The sequence below is a fragment of the Haemorhous mexicanus genome, chromosome 1 (assembly GCF_027477595.1).
Source record: "Haemorhous mexicanus isolate bHaeMex1 chromosome 1, bHaeMex1.pri, whole genome shotgun sequence".
NCBI classification, from domain to species: Eukaryota; Metazoa; Chordata; class Aves; order Passeriformes; family Fringillidae; genus Haemorhous; species Haemorhous mexicanus.
This window is the reverse complement of record NC_082341.1, coordinates 27,802,534-27,817,990: the sequence shown is the minus strand read 5'-3', so window position 1 is coordinate 27,817,990 and position 15,457 is coordinate 27,802,534. Positions and strand designations below refer to the sequence as shown.

Genomic DNA, 15,457 nt, shown 5'->3' with positions numbered 1-15,457 from the left:
AGCTGCCTCAGACAAAAAAAAAAAAAAAAAAAAAAACCCAAACAAAAAACCAAACAGAAAAGGAGATACTCAGCACTGGACTTAAGATTTAAGGGTAGCACTTCAGCAATCCAGCTACAAGGTGTCAAGACCTAATTCCACAGTAGTAGTATTCTTCTCCAGGGAAACACTGAGACAAAGAAATTCCCAACTGATGATACCTCAGAGAAATATTTGAAAGAAAAAAAGAGATATTAAATAATTTGCAAGCTTATGCTTTTAGTTTATGCCCTGGACACGCACCTTTCAATTTCACACCTCTGTGGAGATACCTACCCAAATGGAATGTTCAGTGTCCAGATTTTGTCCCAGAAGATAGGGATTTGATGACAGTATACAGAACTCATAGAATTATTTATGTTTGCTTTGTACTTGCCATTTAGATAAGCATTTCATCACCCAAGCTTACAGATATCTCAAAAATAGGGTCCTTAGACATGACTCAGTCTTGAGGTCCTTACACAAGTGAGAAATCCTCATCCACAGCCTGTACCAGGGAGGAGCTGTGTGCAGGGTACAGTGTCCAGCCAGTATTTAATTCTTGCTAGTGTTCCAAGGGCGTTGTGTCAGCTCCTTAGAGATCTCTGCATAGCTTCTGCATGTGCAGTACAAGTGACCTCTTACCTTTCCACACAAAGATCTTCCTGGCAGCACCGTTGTCCAAAATGAAGCACTCCTCAGACAAAAGCATAGCCATAGAGAAGGGGTTTTCCTCTGCTACCAATGACACCTTCATGGATCCACTTGCATCTGACACCTAAGGAAACAGTAATTTCAAATTTAGATCAACTCTAGCTTTTATAGACAAATTAATTTCTGCTCCTTAAATTAGTATAAAAATCAGCTGTCATTCCTATATAACTGGCTACATGAAATTGGTGTACTGCTGGGAACTAAAGTAGGCTCATGATTTTTATTCTTTTTTACAGTTCATTTTTCATCCAATAGAGGGAGATCTAGTGTCAATTTTAGGGAGTTTGTGGGATCCTTGCCTCGTAGCTTCTTAAAAGAAATCCTTTTCTCATCCACTGGTATAGTCCCTGCTGCCAAGCAACTCACACTGAAGCCAAAGGTACATACACATGCTGAACAACAGCATTTGGAGCCATAATAAAATAGTCCTACACTGACACTAACAGGTGAATTGCCTACATTTATAACCAGCTGTTCTTTAATTGGAAACTCTAATGTATGACCTGTTTCAGAATCTGCTTTGTAACCTCTACCATGAGTGTAAGTTCATGTAGACCTTTAAAACCTTTAAAAAATCACACCTGTATAGCTGAAAAGACCACTTATTACTAGTAAAAATAGATTATTACTATTATAATTACTTTTCTATCAGTCTTTATTTCATTTCATAATTAAATATTTATTTTAAACACACCATTATATCTTGCATTTTATATTATGGAAGTACAAAGAGGAAATTATCACTGCACACAACAAATACAAATCAACCATTATACCTACTTTGAGGGCTCACCATAGACCTGTTTCCTGCCTTTGGCACTCACTGTTATTCACACGTTTACATCTATCTAACAGAGATCTGTTAGCAGGACCTGTGTACTTTAATTTATCAGATATCCACAGAAATTTCAGAGAGTTTTTAGGATTCAAAAATTCACTTTCCCTTCTCTAGTTATGTTTTACTTCAATGCTCCTGATCATATATATATATATATATATATATATATATATATATATATATATGAAGAGAAATATACACCAGATTTTTGGCATGAAAGAAATGATTAATGTGAACTAAACACAACACATAGACAGCTATGACTACAAGTGGCTTTGTAACAACGATCACCTCATATAGGCTCCCTGTTAACCCCACATACACCTATGGGCAGTGGAAAAATCAGGTAAGAGGCAGGGAGAGAGCTGGCTCTGTCCTGTGGTCTGTGTGGTGCAGGAGCTGCAGAGGGAGTGACTTGTCCCCTCTCACACTTCACAGCAGCTCCAAAGTTAGTGTAGATGGCACCTACAGGGTCACACACGTGGGGATCCAGTAGCACTCAATGCTGCCAGAGTGTGCCACTTGTTAGCCAAATCTTCCTTGGTAAGTGATGATGGGGAAAGGAGCAAGGTTACACATATATAAAATATAATTAAATTTTTAAACTCAGCTAAGAATAGTCCATCTTTTAAACTCTGCTAAGAATAACTAAGTCATATATGATTACTAAAAGTCTCCCTGTTAAAATTAAGAAGAGAGGATGATTTAAGAGCAGTTAATTCTTCTTTGACCTGCACTGCGTAGTTCATAGGCCATGCTTAACTTGTTTCCTGAGTATACAGAAATGTAATCCATTTTTTTCCCCTCAAATTACCTGGACTATCTTGATTGACATCTTTTGAGAAACTTGTTCATTGGCTGCAAATAAACTAAAATAAAAGCAGTTCTGTAAATGAAGCCAGAACTCCATTTATGAGGAAGGAATGAATAAAAGCATGACTACTGTTGAGCATACATAATTATAAGTAAATAAATAACTTACCATATATAGTTTAGCACTTCTCCTGTTTGTGATATCAGCCAGCTCATCGTCATCATCACCACCCTCAGGAAGCTCTGGCTTGTTCCCTAAAACCTGTATAAGAGAATAACAAATTCAATGCAGAGGGAGAGTAGGTGCTGGAGCATAAATATCTGTACACTAATGTATTGTTGCAGTAATCAAATAATTGGGACCATCTTTATATGTAAGACAATCTAAATCCAAACTCATAATTAACACAAACATACAGATAATTTTTAAAAACTGTGTCAGATTTCCAGTAACTTTATACCTACATGATGTCTTTTCCTCAGGTCAATTTGCTGGCTGTCTATACACTACAAAATACACACAGAAAGGTGTATGTGATCCTATTCTCTGTGTGTGTTTACCTGTCTGTCTTCCTTTTTTCTTCCCAGTAACTTCTGAATGGTTGTTAAGCACATCTTATAATCTTTGGAATGACATTACTCTTAAAATGTTTAACAATACTAAAATTAAAACTGATGGAATGAAAATATTAGCTGAAATTATAAAGTAATTCAATTAGCAATATAAAATATCATATGATGAGTTCATTAATCTTAAAAGTTACAGATTCTTAATCCTATTTTAAGGAAAAATTTAGCTAGGATCTTGAAAATAAGTTATGGTATGAGAAAAAATTTTCTTACTCTACCACTAGAATATCAATTTTAACAACTGTGGTAGTTTTACACCATGGGCAATATTATAACAACTATCACTATAAGAAATTTAGAGAGGTTCATCAAGAATATGTTAGGTGAGGTCGTCATTATTGAGTCCTAGTTACCCTTTCTTGATGATCTTTCCCTAATGACTCATATATGTGGATGGATCCAAAGGTTACATAAAGAATATTATGGACTTCTATGAAATTATGTCCCAGAGTGAAGGTAGTAATTGACATGTCTGAGAGACTAAATATTAACATAAAGTACAAGGGCAGTACCAGCCTTCCTGTGAACTTGTGCAGTATCTGTACAAAATGCTGTGCAATATAATGTGGAGCCACAGGAAAAAGCCTTGTAAATATTTGATAACAGGGAAGCCCAACGAAGCATACAGCTGCAAACAATTTGGAAAGAAAAGCAATATAGAATAAATATTTAATATAAATCTGCCATCTGTGGAGTTTTCTTACCTGGTAAAGTCAGTAAAATAGTAAAGTAAAATAAAATAAACTGAAAATAGCCTTTTCAAGTGTGATTGTTGCAGTTTAAGCTAGAAAATTTTATCTGCAGCTCATTGAAGACAAGAAAGCAATGTCTAGTTTAAGAAAGATGTTGCCCATAGCTCTTCAGTAGCTCTCTGTCAGCATCTCCTGAGTTTACACTACATGGCTGCAGATTTACTATATAGGCCAAGCTGGCCTCTATGTCCACAACAGAGTGCCACTGTGCTGGTGGAACAGCTAGAATAGAAGGGCATATGCAGTTTACTGGCACCAGGTTTCTAAAAATGTTTCCCTTCCCGCCTGTCTTTGTAATGTCAGGGTCACAAAACTGCTAAATAACAGGCATACATCTTTACCTGAACAGACACTGAACAAGTCTGAGGGTTCTGTAACATCTGACTTTCAGTAACCAATAAGAGGGTAAAAGAATCCTGTTAACAAAACTCTCAGAAGTTTGCAGTCACTAGTCTTCTGCTTAATTAGGCATTTACAGTAAAAGGAAAAAAAAAACCCCAAGCCCCAAAAAATCTCCAAAACAAACAAACAAAAGACCCGAAAAACCCCACAAAAATGTCGGCTTCTGACACAGTTAATGTCAGTTTTTTCCCTTGCTGTGCCTGTGGAATACCTGTGGCAACACAATTATTTTGCAGCATCTTTGTAAGTCATGCATGCTGATACAAAATCCCTTTTTTTCTTTTAACTGTGCAAGTGTCATTCTGAATATTTCAAAGCAAATAGTGCTTGTTGGTGTTTGTGAAAGCATCTTGACAGAAGCAGCCTCTCTGTTTACAGCAAAGTCTGGGTGCTGCATTCTGCATTCTGGCAGCAATTACAGTAAGCAGCCCCTAAAATTTCAAAACTAGGTTTTAAATTTGGGCCCAGCACAGGTTAGATTGCTGGCCTGACCTGTTGCTGTCTTAAAACCAAACGCAGAAATATTTTTCTGAAGTAGATAGAGAATTATTGTCAAACTCACAAAGCTGGTTTTAAGAAATCTCAATTCATGGGTACTAACACAGGGAGAGGGGTTAGAACCCCCTTTGTGCAGTGCAGTTATAGATATGAGACATTCTGGTTCCAGGGAAACCCCTCCTTAATGAGCTGTCATTACACAGCAGCTTGCACAGCAGCTTCTCTGGCCAAAGAGAGCTTCTCTGCCTGGCTTCTCTCGCCCCGTGCTTCAGCACAGGCAAACAAAAAATACAAATTATTAATTTCTGTAATTCTTTTTCTCAGAAGAGCCCACAAACAAATGGAGAAGGGCCCTGAGATTGTCCCCTTCTCCTGCATTTTAAAGTCACAGCTGCTTGTAGATCCTGGCATTGTGGTGACCCTTGTTATGAAGGACATGATGTGCTTCTCCTCCTACCAGGTAAGAAAAGCCAGGACTTGTGAGGAGGGCTGGGCAGCCAACACAGCTGTCAGAAAATGCCTTGAGCTGAATCAGCAGCGGTACCTGCACAGGCTGGTATCAAAACCAGAAGATGATACAAGGTTAAATGACCTAAGACCTGTGAATACACCAACTGTGAAGACATATAGCATACATACATAGAGATATATACTCACTATATGAAGTGATATTGTATGAAATATATATAGTCAGTATACATCTGTATTGCTAGGAACAGTTTATGCAGCTTCCAACATGTATTTGTTGCCAGCTTGTCGTATAGGCTGGAGGATGAGACAGATCATGAAAGGAAAATTCCATACTTAAACACAAAGTATGAAAAAATGTCGAAATAATGTACTTTCCCAAAGAAATGCCTTCCAGAGAAGTCATCTTTACTCCTCCTAAGGCAGATTCCCATGCTATGGCTCCACATGTATATGTCTACATGTTATGAAAATTAATAGTTTTATCAGTAAGATCACAACAATATTGAAACAACAGCTAACTGCTATGCTGAAACTGGGCTGCATCCTTACATAAGCACCTGCTGGCTGAGTTGTAGCTCTCTGGGGCACCTCCCTTTTTACAGATAATTCTCATGTGATGGATCAAAAAGAAAACAAATCACTCCAGCTGAGACTGCAGTCATAGGCTCCCAAAGCTTTGCAGCAAGGTACCCCAACGAAATGATTTATACCAACAGACCATTTGAAGGACACTGGGTCTTCTGATACTTATATACATACACTCTTAGTTTCACACAAATCCTGTGGCAGTGATTTACACAGGATTGTGCTCACATAATCCTTTCTGCACAGCCAGGCTGCTCCTCTGGGTCTTGACACCATATGGGCCAGTGTGCTGACAGCCCCAGGCTGGCTCTCCTGCATGCTCTGAGGTGTGAGACCCTGACTCACAAACACGCCAAGCATTTAGACCCAAAGATCCACCCTACACACCTGGAAATAGCAATGCTCTCTTGGGTACACACAAGACAACCTAGTCACACTGCTCCCCAGATGCCCAACCATCCTGGAAAACTTCCCACCTTAAATCTCATTAAGGCACAGTTGCACACACAGGCCTTGAAATTGCTTTTTAAATCATCATCATTATTATTATGCTTATCATATTATCACTATTCACTACTACAGTAACAGCAATATGAAGAGTAATCAGGAGCCCTGAAAGCATATCCATGCCCCACCTCCTTCATTCTTTGGGCTTAGCATTGTTTTAGCAGAAGTATTCATTAACTCCATACCTTTAGATCTTGTCTGAAGGCATAAAACAGGAAGTCAGTCTGCATTAATCAATTAATCATAAAATGTTGGGGTTTTTATGTTCTGTTAGACTTCTGTGTTGACACTCTCAGGTTAGTACAAGACTACCATTATGCAAACCAACAGACCATCAGTTCCTCTACAATTGCCCAAGTTCACTTGTGGTAAATGCAATGTAGATGATCCTGCCTGCAAAACCTGTTTCATATTTGCATGTGCACAAGCTCTTCTCTGTAAATATCTGCACCCTCTCAGATAACTGCAAAATACTGAGTCAATGCTTTTACTCAGAAGTGAAACTCCACCCTTAAAAAAAGAACAGAAGAAATACAGACAAAAAGCTTTTAATCTGAAGGAATGTGACAAGGTAAATAATTTAAAATAAAGTCAGTGAAAGAAATTTGGCAAATATTTTCTTCATAACTAGAGAAGCCAGCTCTGCATCATAAAATAGTTGATATTGATTTAATGGGAACAAGACGTTTAAGGAGTTCAGTGAGGCTGAAAATCCACCTAGGAAAACAATACCTGAACAGCATGTCAAGTGAAGGTCAATTAAGAAAGAAAACCAGTTTTATACAGTTTAACTAGTGTACACTAGCATTGTGTTTGATTTTCTTCTTCATATACACACTTTGGGTTAGGTTTCTGGGTCTGAAACTGAACTGTTTGTCGTGGCTGTGATCCTGAAGATCAGATATCAAAACCCCTCAAACTCCCACCTTTGTATGCTAAGACCAACAGAAAAAGCAAGAAATTGACACAGCTTAAAGCTGCCTAAATGACATTTTATTACTTAATACTTTTGGAAAAGAGTCAGGGTAGTAGCTCATCATTTACTTTCCTGTATGCTTTGACACAAGCAAGTATATCCTGCTCCACAAATTCAAAGTACACAACGTAGGTTGTGACCGAGAATAAAGCCACTGTGCAGGACTACAGGTCTGAAAAATAGACATGGTATGAACTCATTAGTAGATAAAGGTTTAGATTTTTATTAACCTTCAAAACAGAGAAGAATATTACAAGGAACATGTCTCTGAAATAAGTATTCTCTCAAATACATACTTGAGCAGGAAAAAAAATGCTTCAGAGAAAGGAAAGGATGAACATGATGCAGGCTAGTAACCACCTGGCTGACCCTGGGTACCAGCACAGAGAATCATCAGGCAAAGGTGGCTTTAGGGCTTCTCTGCTAAAGTAAATAGTCACAGCTTCTAATTGCTTGGGGTTATTGGTTCCTCTGGCACAGCACAACCACTGCTGAAGATATTCTGGACCAGACAAAAATTACTTTTGTTATTTGTCAGATAATGAATAACCAAATAGGCTTATTTTACTGGTTATTGTAACCTGGAACTCTACCCACCACTTTGAACAAATACTCATTGTCTTACAAAAAAATTACTCTCCCAACAGGAAAAACATCCCTTCACTGAACTGCTCACAGGGATTCTGCCTGAAATGGCCTCTCACTAGCAATTCCAGCAACAACAGATCTCATTACATACTCACCTTGAGCAGGCAACCTCCCACCCTCCTGAACACAGATTGAAAATAAGATGGAAACAGCCATAATGCACTGAGAAGTGGAAAAAAGGGTGGTTTATGTTAACAAATGGTTCTGGCATGCTGTTAGTTTCTGGGTGTTTACCATGTCATTTATCAAAAGGACTTTCTGGCATTAAGGTCTAAATCTGTTCTGTGGGACTTCAGATTGATATAAAACAGCAAAGCACATCAGCTGCTCATGGCACTTTTGATGCATAAATTATGGCCTACATTTTTAGCCAGTTTTTGTTGTCTCAGGAATTTCAAATGCAAATCATAATTTTTTCAAAGCTCTGCGCTTAACTGTCTAAAAATAGGGCATTAGGCTTTGGCAGCTTTTAATAAAATATTTGCAACTTTGCATATCTGTCTGGGATAATTTGACTATAAAGCCTTTACTCACGTGATAAGAATATTCTAACATTAATTGTCTGTTCTGTGAAACTGGCCATGGATAACATGTTCACAAAAAGGTGTCTAGATCAGTCTTGAGAGTAAAAATTTGATTTTTTTTTTTTTTAGAGAGTTTATCTGCAAGGTAAAACAGGCTGCTTTCTGTCCTGCTGGGACTGCACAGCTGGCAGTATCTAAGCTAGTTATTTACTTGAAGACTGGGTGTACATGGAATGAGGAAATCCCCAGCCTACATTATCTTCAAATATCTGGCTTTTAGGATGCCTTCAAGAACAGTGATCCCGTGCCAAAGAAACCAGGAGGGTGAAAGGCAGTAACTATGAAATGCAGCAGTCTTTTTCTAATCATCACTGCTGCTAAACAAACACAGGAAATTGAGCTGTTCAGCACATGCCTACCTGCAGCATAATTAAAAATGAACTAGTCAATCACCTCCACATCTTTTTGCATTTATGCTCATTCTTTCTACCTAAATTTTTAATCTCATTGCTTTGTTAACATCATCCTCTGATACCAGAAGTAGTATTAAATATGGGAGCCAAAGCCTGCAGACACTCGCACGTGTACTTGAGTTGCCCATTTTTTCTGCTTTATTTACCTCATAAATTGAGGTACACTCTGAAGCCTTTGCAGATCTCTATTTGAAGGCCTTGTGGATAAAATATCTTATGTGCTACGTGACAGTGCATGCTTATGTGTTGGATAATAACAAAATAAATCAGTAACTAATGCCAACAGGGAGCCTCAGCTATATAGAATATTTATCTGACAAAATCCACAACCCTCTCAGCTTTTCAGTCTTTAAGTGCCTCCAGCTTTGCAGCTGGTCCCAAGGCTGTGGCTGGACCATACCAATATGGGAGTGAAAAGAGGAGTGTGGCAAACACTCCATGAAGCTTGAGCTGGAGGCAGCAGCCCTCGATTGGCAGGCAGAGACCCTGCTAGGAAATCAGTGTTCCCAGGGGATGCACAGCAGATGGAAGAGCAGTTAGCAGGCAGCTGTGGCACACAGCAGCATCAGGGTGAGCAGAGGAGCTGCAGCAAGGTGTTTCAGCACCTAGACCATGAGAGGGGAAGGTGGAAAAAGCCACTCAGGGCATTGGAATATTTTTGGAGTGCAACGCTGACTGTATTCACAAGCTCAGCATTCCCAGTCCCATGCAGCAAACAGACCAGATATGCCAGGGGATCCTCCCTGGTATGACACCAAACTCTTTGGTCCAAGACAGAGCACAGACTGGACTCTAATGTTCAAGAAAGCAATTCAGAGAGTACTTTGACAGATATTCTCTAATGACTCCTGCTGATGCTTGAAAAAAAATTAAATATTTATTAGCACAGAGAGAGCAAGAATGTTCCTTTCACTTGGTTGTCTAGGAGATATATCCTGCTTAGCTCTTTGAAAATAATTTCCTCCTGCTAGTTTAGGTGCCCTTCACTAACTGATTTATGCCTTTAAGTTCCTACACATCCTAAAATTCTGTGTAAAGGAGCCAAAATGTTCAGCTATGATTTACAGTTCTTCAGAATTAGAAGCCGCAGCACTCATTGCTGCAGTATTTAAATCTTAATTTACCTACCTTTTATTTTTAAAGGTAAAGCCAGACAGTATCAAAGTCATAAACAGTTGTGTAAGCAGAAGACCTGGCCCTAACAGCCTACTCTGCAGTACTTGCAATAATTATATTTACAGATTTCCTCAGCATCACCCACTGTGGTGGTGAAAATACTGAAATGATCCCCCAACACATGGGATACTTTCTTCCATACAGCTGTGCTTCACTTTGGCCCAAAGAGAGGATTCTTATTCCAGTTTTACATGGCCAGGACAGGGAACAGCAATCTGTGCACATGCGGAGTTCTTTAAAAAAAAAAAACCCAACAAAACCCAAAAAGTTTTCCTCCCTGAGCTCTTCCTGCACTACAGAACTTTCAGTACAGAAAATTCAACGGCAACCTTGCACACAGACACCAGTTGCTCTGCAAGGGGCTGGGAGAAGACAAACCTGCAGAAATAAAAAAGAAAAAAAATACCCCTTCAAGGTGCATTTCTGTTAGGGAGGTGCAGGGTCCCAGGAAGAGTCTATCTCAGAGCTTTTTATACAGCAAAGAAAATCTACCCTTTCAGGTCTTCTCCATGAAATTCCCCTGTTGAAAGGAAGTACCTTGAAATAAGAGCTAACAATCCCATGTGGAGATAAGTGCTAACATATCTTGTCTTTGGCCTTCTCTTAATTATGCTCATTTAATAAGTGAAAATTATAGTACTTTTTCACCAAGAGATTTCTTGATAGTATAGCAGAGAAAGGAAAAAAGCCACTACAAACTCTATTCATATTCTAACATGTAATTATAAGATTATAATTGACTTATGTGGTAACCCTGCGAGCTACAGCTGCTAAAGAAGGAAACATAAAGATGAGTGGTTTTCTCAGTCACAAGAATGCAAACGAGACACATTATAATTTGATTGCAAGCACTTCCAGGAAATCATTAGGATCTTAGAAATTCCCTAGAATACCTAGTTTAGAAGCAACTTTCCTAGCACAAGAAATTAGGTTTTCAACTACTTGCTAGTAGAGCTGTTCATAAAGAATTTAGCTCATGCCATGCAGTACGATACACCTGAACATTTTCTTTTCTGAAATTAAATTTCTAATGCAGGCACTGCAATTCGTATTTAGAGACTTAATTAGAAGCCTGGCTTACAGATGTGTTTGCCACCTGCAGCTCCTACTCAGTTCCCTGTCATTAGTACCTGGCTTCAGGCAGCCAAGACTAAAACTGCAGCTTGAAGAATATTATGGGCACCTCCCAACATTTAGGAAGATTCCTCCTTACCAGCCTCAGCCATTCTCTGGTCAAACCCCTGTTGATCTTCTACATGGGTCTGGGAAAAATGCTGGGCCAAATGCTCAGCTAGTGCAAAGCAGCTAAGCTGTACTGGAATCCAGGCCAGGCAAGTTTTGTCTGCGTATGAGTTGAGTAATTTAGTCATTTAAATGTAAATTTGTATCAAGGAAAGGGACTGTCCTTAATGAAGGAGACAGGCTCCATCACTGTAAAGAACACAGAACTCCTGGTTCTGACAGTTTGAAACTGGCACCCTGAAGGGCAAGGGGTTTGCACTTTGTACCCACTTTCACAGCCCATCATAAAGCTTAATTAAACACTGGAATGCTTGGTAAACTGCCACTCCTCAGACTGAGCAGGTGTTGCTATGAAAGGTGCACAGTCATGTGTAAGATTTTTACCCCTAAGGGTTTATTCCCCTGGACTATTTTGATTTGTATCCAACAAACGGATCAAACTGACAGGACCCAAATTCTTGCTGGCACCTACCTATGCCCAAAATCACTCCAGTGAAGCAGCATATTCGTGTTCCAGAGGGGTAAATTTGACCCATAGTTTCAAAGCAGCCTGAGAAAGCTGTCTGTTCATTTGAGTAGCCAATGTGACTACTAATAGAAACTACAGCTAGTAGTTCTGCTATTTTCTGGGCATTAGCTTTCTCAAGTCTTCGTATTCTCATGAAAATGTAGTTGACTGCTCTGTGTGCCTGTGTTACTGAGTCTTTGCATTGAGGTCTGGTACAACTTCCATTGTCCCCATCCCTCTCTCAGTGCATTCACCTTCCTTTGTACATGACTGTTAAATACTGCCTCTACCCTGGGACTGAAATTCATTTCTAGTATTTATTTCACAAAATTCCTTGGAATAATGTCTGGTTTTTTCCAGCTGTCTCAATTTAGATGATAACAGGCAAATTTGCTTTACATATTTCCAAAGCCATAGATTGGGCTTCATTACTTTTCATAATGAGCATTTTTTTTGGTTGTGAACAGGTCAGGCTGGGCCCTGACAGTTACATCCAATTCAGAGCTTATGAGCATTTGATTAAAACTGTGTACAAGCTACATGATTAAACAATTGTTTAATCCCTAACAAATGCCTGGAGTTTGTAGTCCACAAAAAATTAGAATAGAATATTATTCTAAAAAGTTACCCCTCTTCCTCCTCTTGCATCACTGTTCCTTCACTCCTCTGAATACAAAACAAACAAACCTCCCCTTAGCATGACTTGAGTTCATAATACAACCAAAAAGCAAGGGAACAAGAAGGAACACAAATGTTGTGAGTAGCAAGAGCAGTTTTTGCTTTTGCAGAGCTGTGATGACAGATCCTGCTCTTGCTGGCTCTGGGAAAGGAGCAGGTACCAAACCAATACCTTCAGCAGTGGGGCACATGCTGCTCTTCCAGCCTTACGTAAAGATCCATGTGACAGAGCCAGGGACTGCAGGAACCTGCACAGCTCCTTCAGAGCAACATGTCCTTGCACTCTCACACCCACCTACACGTCAAGGCAAGCCTCACTTTTTTCCCCAGCTACCTCATTGTGCTCCATGCTGTCCTTGGAAATTATCTTTGATTTGTAAAAAATAATTTTTAAGGGCTTGAATTTAGTAAGAAAGGAAGAAGTGATACTGCTCTTCTACCCATATGGGCAGACATCTATTCAATTAATTTAAGGACTACTGGAGCTTCACGTTTTCAACACTGTTTGCATTATTTGGGTCTCTGGAGTCTAGAACCTCTGTAACTTGCATTTGCAATGCAATCTCTCTCTCAATTGTCAGTGCTCTTGGGATTCTATCCACAGGGCTGAGTTAGCACTACATAGTGCTGCCAGTCCCTTTCCAGCTACAAAGGTAGGAAGGTGTGACTGGCTGTAATGTGATCAGACCATTCTCCTGTAGTATTTATTCTCACCACAGGCAAAAACAATCGTCACTGACTACAATGGCACTCAGCAATTCTCATGACTAATCATTGCTTGGGGGCTTTTAAAGAAAGAGCAGGGACTAGAAATGCTGCTTTACCAGCAATGAGGAAGAGGTTCTCCCTCTTGCTCGGTATTTACACTAGCTGAATCTTTACACAAGTATTTTATGAGAGGTTTGAAACCCACCTGTTGTAAGGGCTCTAGAATGCTCACAAAAACAGGCACGTGACAACTGCAAATGCTGAGTAAATAAGTGGCAAAGCTTTATGTTTAAAGGCAGAGGAGTGATTCCAAAGATGCATACTAACAAGATGATTCATTTTCTTGTGGCTTTGAACCTCAGCTGTCACATTTCTCAGGTTTTATTGTTTTCAATCATGAAAATCAAAAACCTTTACAAAACTACAACAAAAAGTTTCAGCAGTAAAACCCACAGCAATCATGTAGTACCAAGAGCTGCAGTTTTAAGGGAGTCGTGTAAGGGAACAATAAATTCTATGAATCAGACAGGCTCAGAGAAAACAGAAGCATTTTGAAAAGTGTTAGCTGAACATGACATACTAGGTAGAGGGGGCAGATGAGGGCTTAACACTTAGTTTAGGTAGAACTCAGTCTATCCTACATTTTCATTGGCTCTCATACTCTGCAGACTGACACAGCTGCCCAACATACCTGAAATGTACCACAGGGAGATGAGTCTATGTAGACAGAAAGTACTATCAACATAAACATATTTTAGGGTGTCTAATATTGCAGATTACACAAACAGAGGAAAAAAAATACATTAAGACTTTCTCCTCCCCCCAACTTCATCTCTAGTGTTATGATACCAGATCAAGGGATTGCTGCACAACAAGTGGAGGATTGGATGCTCTGCATCTTTCCCTTGAGTGACTCAGAACTGAATGCTTCTATGCTTCCTGCACTACTACTAGCACCTTCAGCTTGCTAGCTGACTAGAAATCTTCACAAATACACTAATTTCTGATTCCTTGTTTTTCTAGTTTGCCATTACTCCACATTGTTAAATAATGAGATTATGGGAAACTTTAAAATACAGTTTTCTCCAATTTTCTCCTCTCTTCAAAACTAGAGCAGAGATTCCAACTAGAGTAAGAAAATTGCCTGTCCTGAGCATGGCTGTCAATTACTTTGGCTGCTCTCAGTCCTCAGTGATCTCTCGGGCAACTAAAAGCAGTGCTGTGAGATCTCCACTTACCACTGCAAGCAGTGAGAAGGGTAAGTATCAATGTCAGCAGAGGTAGCAGCTACCAAACTGTGTCAAGCATTGCTAAGATCTGTTTTTGGATTGGTCCCATGAAGGTCAAAAAATTCCTGTAACACAATTCAAGTGTACATTCAAGTGAACATTCAAGTGTAAGATTCAGCAGAATGGGTTCAGCTGTTTACATGTGAAAATCAGAGCAGAGTTGGCATCTGATGATTTTTTTAATGTTCTGTTGTGACTGGTGACCAGTCACAGCAACAGCAGCCATTTGTCCAAGGTGGTCTGTTTCTCTTTTAATTTTCCAAGGCAGCAATCCTATACAACACTGCCTCTTTAAACCTGCCAGTCACTACCTCACCCAGATCTAGCACCTAAAGCCAGAATTATATATCTGGCTTCACCTTCCATACACGGAGGTGAAGCCAGATAACAAACATCTCTGATGGGCACAGAAAGATTCTGCCTTGTCTTCACAGTCAGAGTTCTAGTGATCCCTGAAGCATCTTCTAAGAAGTTCTGCACACCCGCTGCAAGTCTGAGCTTTCCAGACATGCTGTGTTTCCAGAGTGCAAGCACAGGATGGTCACTGTGGGGCCTGTGGTGGCAGATGAAAAAGGGCTTGCTGCTGTCAAAACTACTCACATACCCAGCTTCTAGTAATTCTCCTTTCCCAGGGCAAGTGAGCTGGGTCTTGCTGGTCTGCCACAGCAATTCATCCAGTCCTACAGCAGCTCCAGACAGTTCTCTCCCATGGGCAAATTCAAGCAGCGCAGCTTCTTCCCATTGCTAAAAATGGTAGCTGGGAGCAGTAACTGCCCTTATAGACAAGTTCACCTCGCCCACAGCACCCAGCAGGACAGTGGGCTGGCCAGGAAACACTTCCTCATCACAGCACTGCTGCCTCTGCCAATCCTACAGCTGGACAGAAGCGTGGCAGGGTTAGTTCAGCCAGCCTGTGTGTTGCCTCTGAGGTGGGGTGCAAGCAGAAGTCCTGCTTTTCTGCAGGGAGTCACAACTCTGTGCTTATGGAGCAGGAATGAGATCAGTAT

The 15,457-nt window shown here is 39.9% G+C and overlaps 1 protein-coding gene across 2 annotated transcripts in view; it reads right to left on the bottom strand.

Moving 5' to 3' along the window:
• Window positions 1-15,457, bottom strand: part of SCIN (scinderin) — a 48,652-nt gene that overhangs the window by 12,645 nt on the left and 20,550 nt on the right. Inside the window, exons 1-3 of one of the 2 annotated variants that reach the window (XM_059843956.1) lie at window positions 6,414-6,473; window positions 2,553-2,645; window positions 664-796 (exon numbers count right to left, since the gene is read on the bottom strand). In XM_059843956.1, coding sequence (XP_059699939.1) covers window positions 664-796; window positions 2,553-2,645; window positions 6,414-6,458 — 271 coding nt within the window. In that variant the 5' untranslated portion in view covers window positions 6,459-6,473. Of the gene's footprint in view, window positions 1-663; window positions 797-2,552; window positions 2,646-6,413; window positions 6,474-15,457 lie in introns of those variants that run through there. The other variant, XM_059843949.1, reaches the window with a different exon arrangement.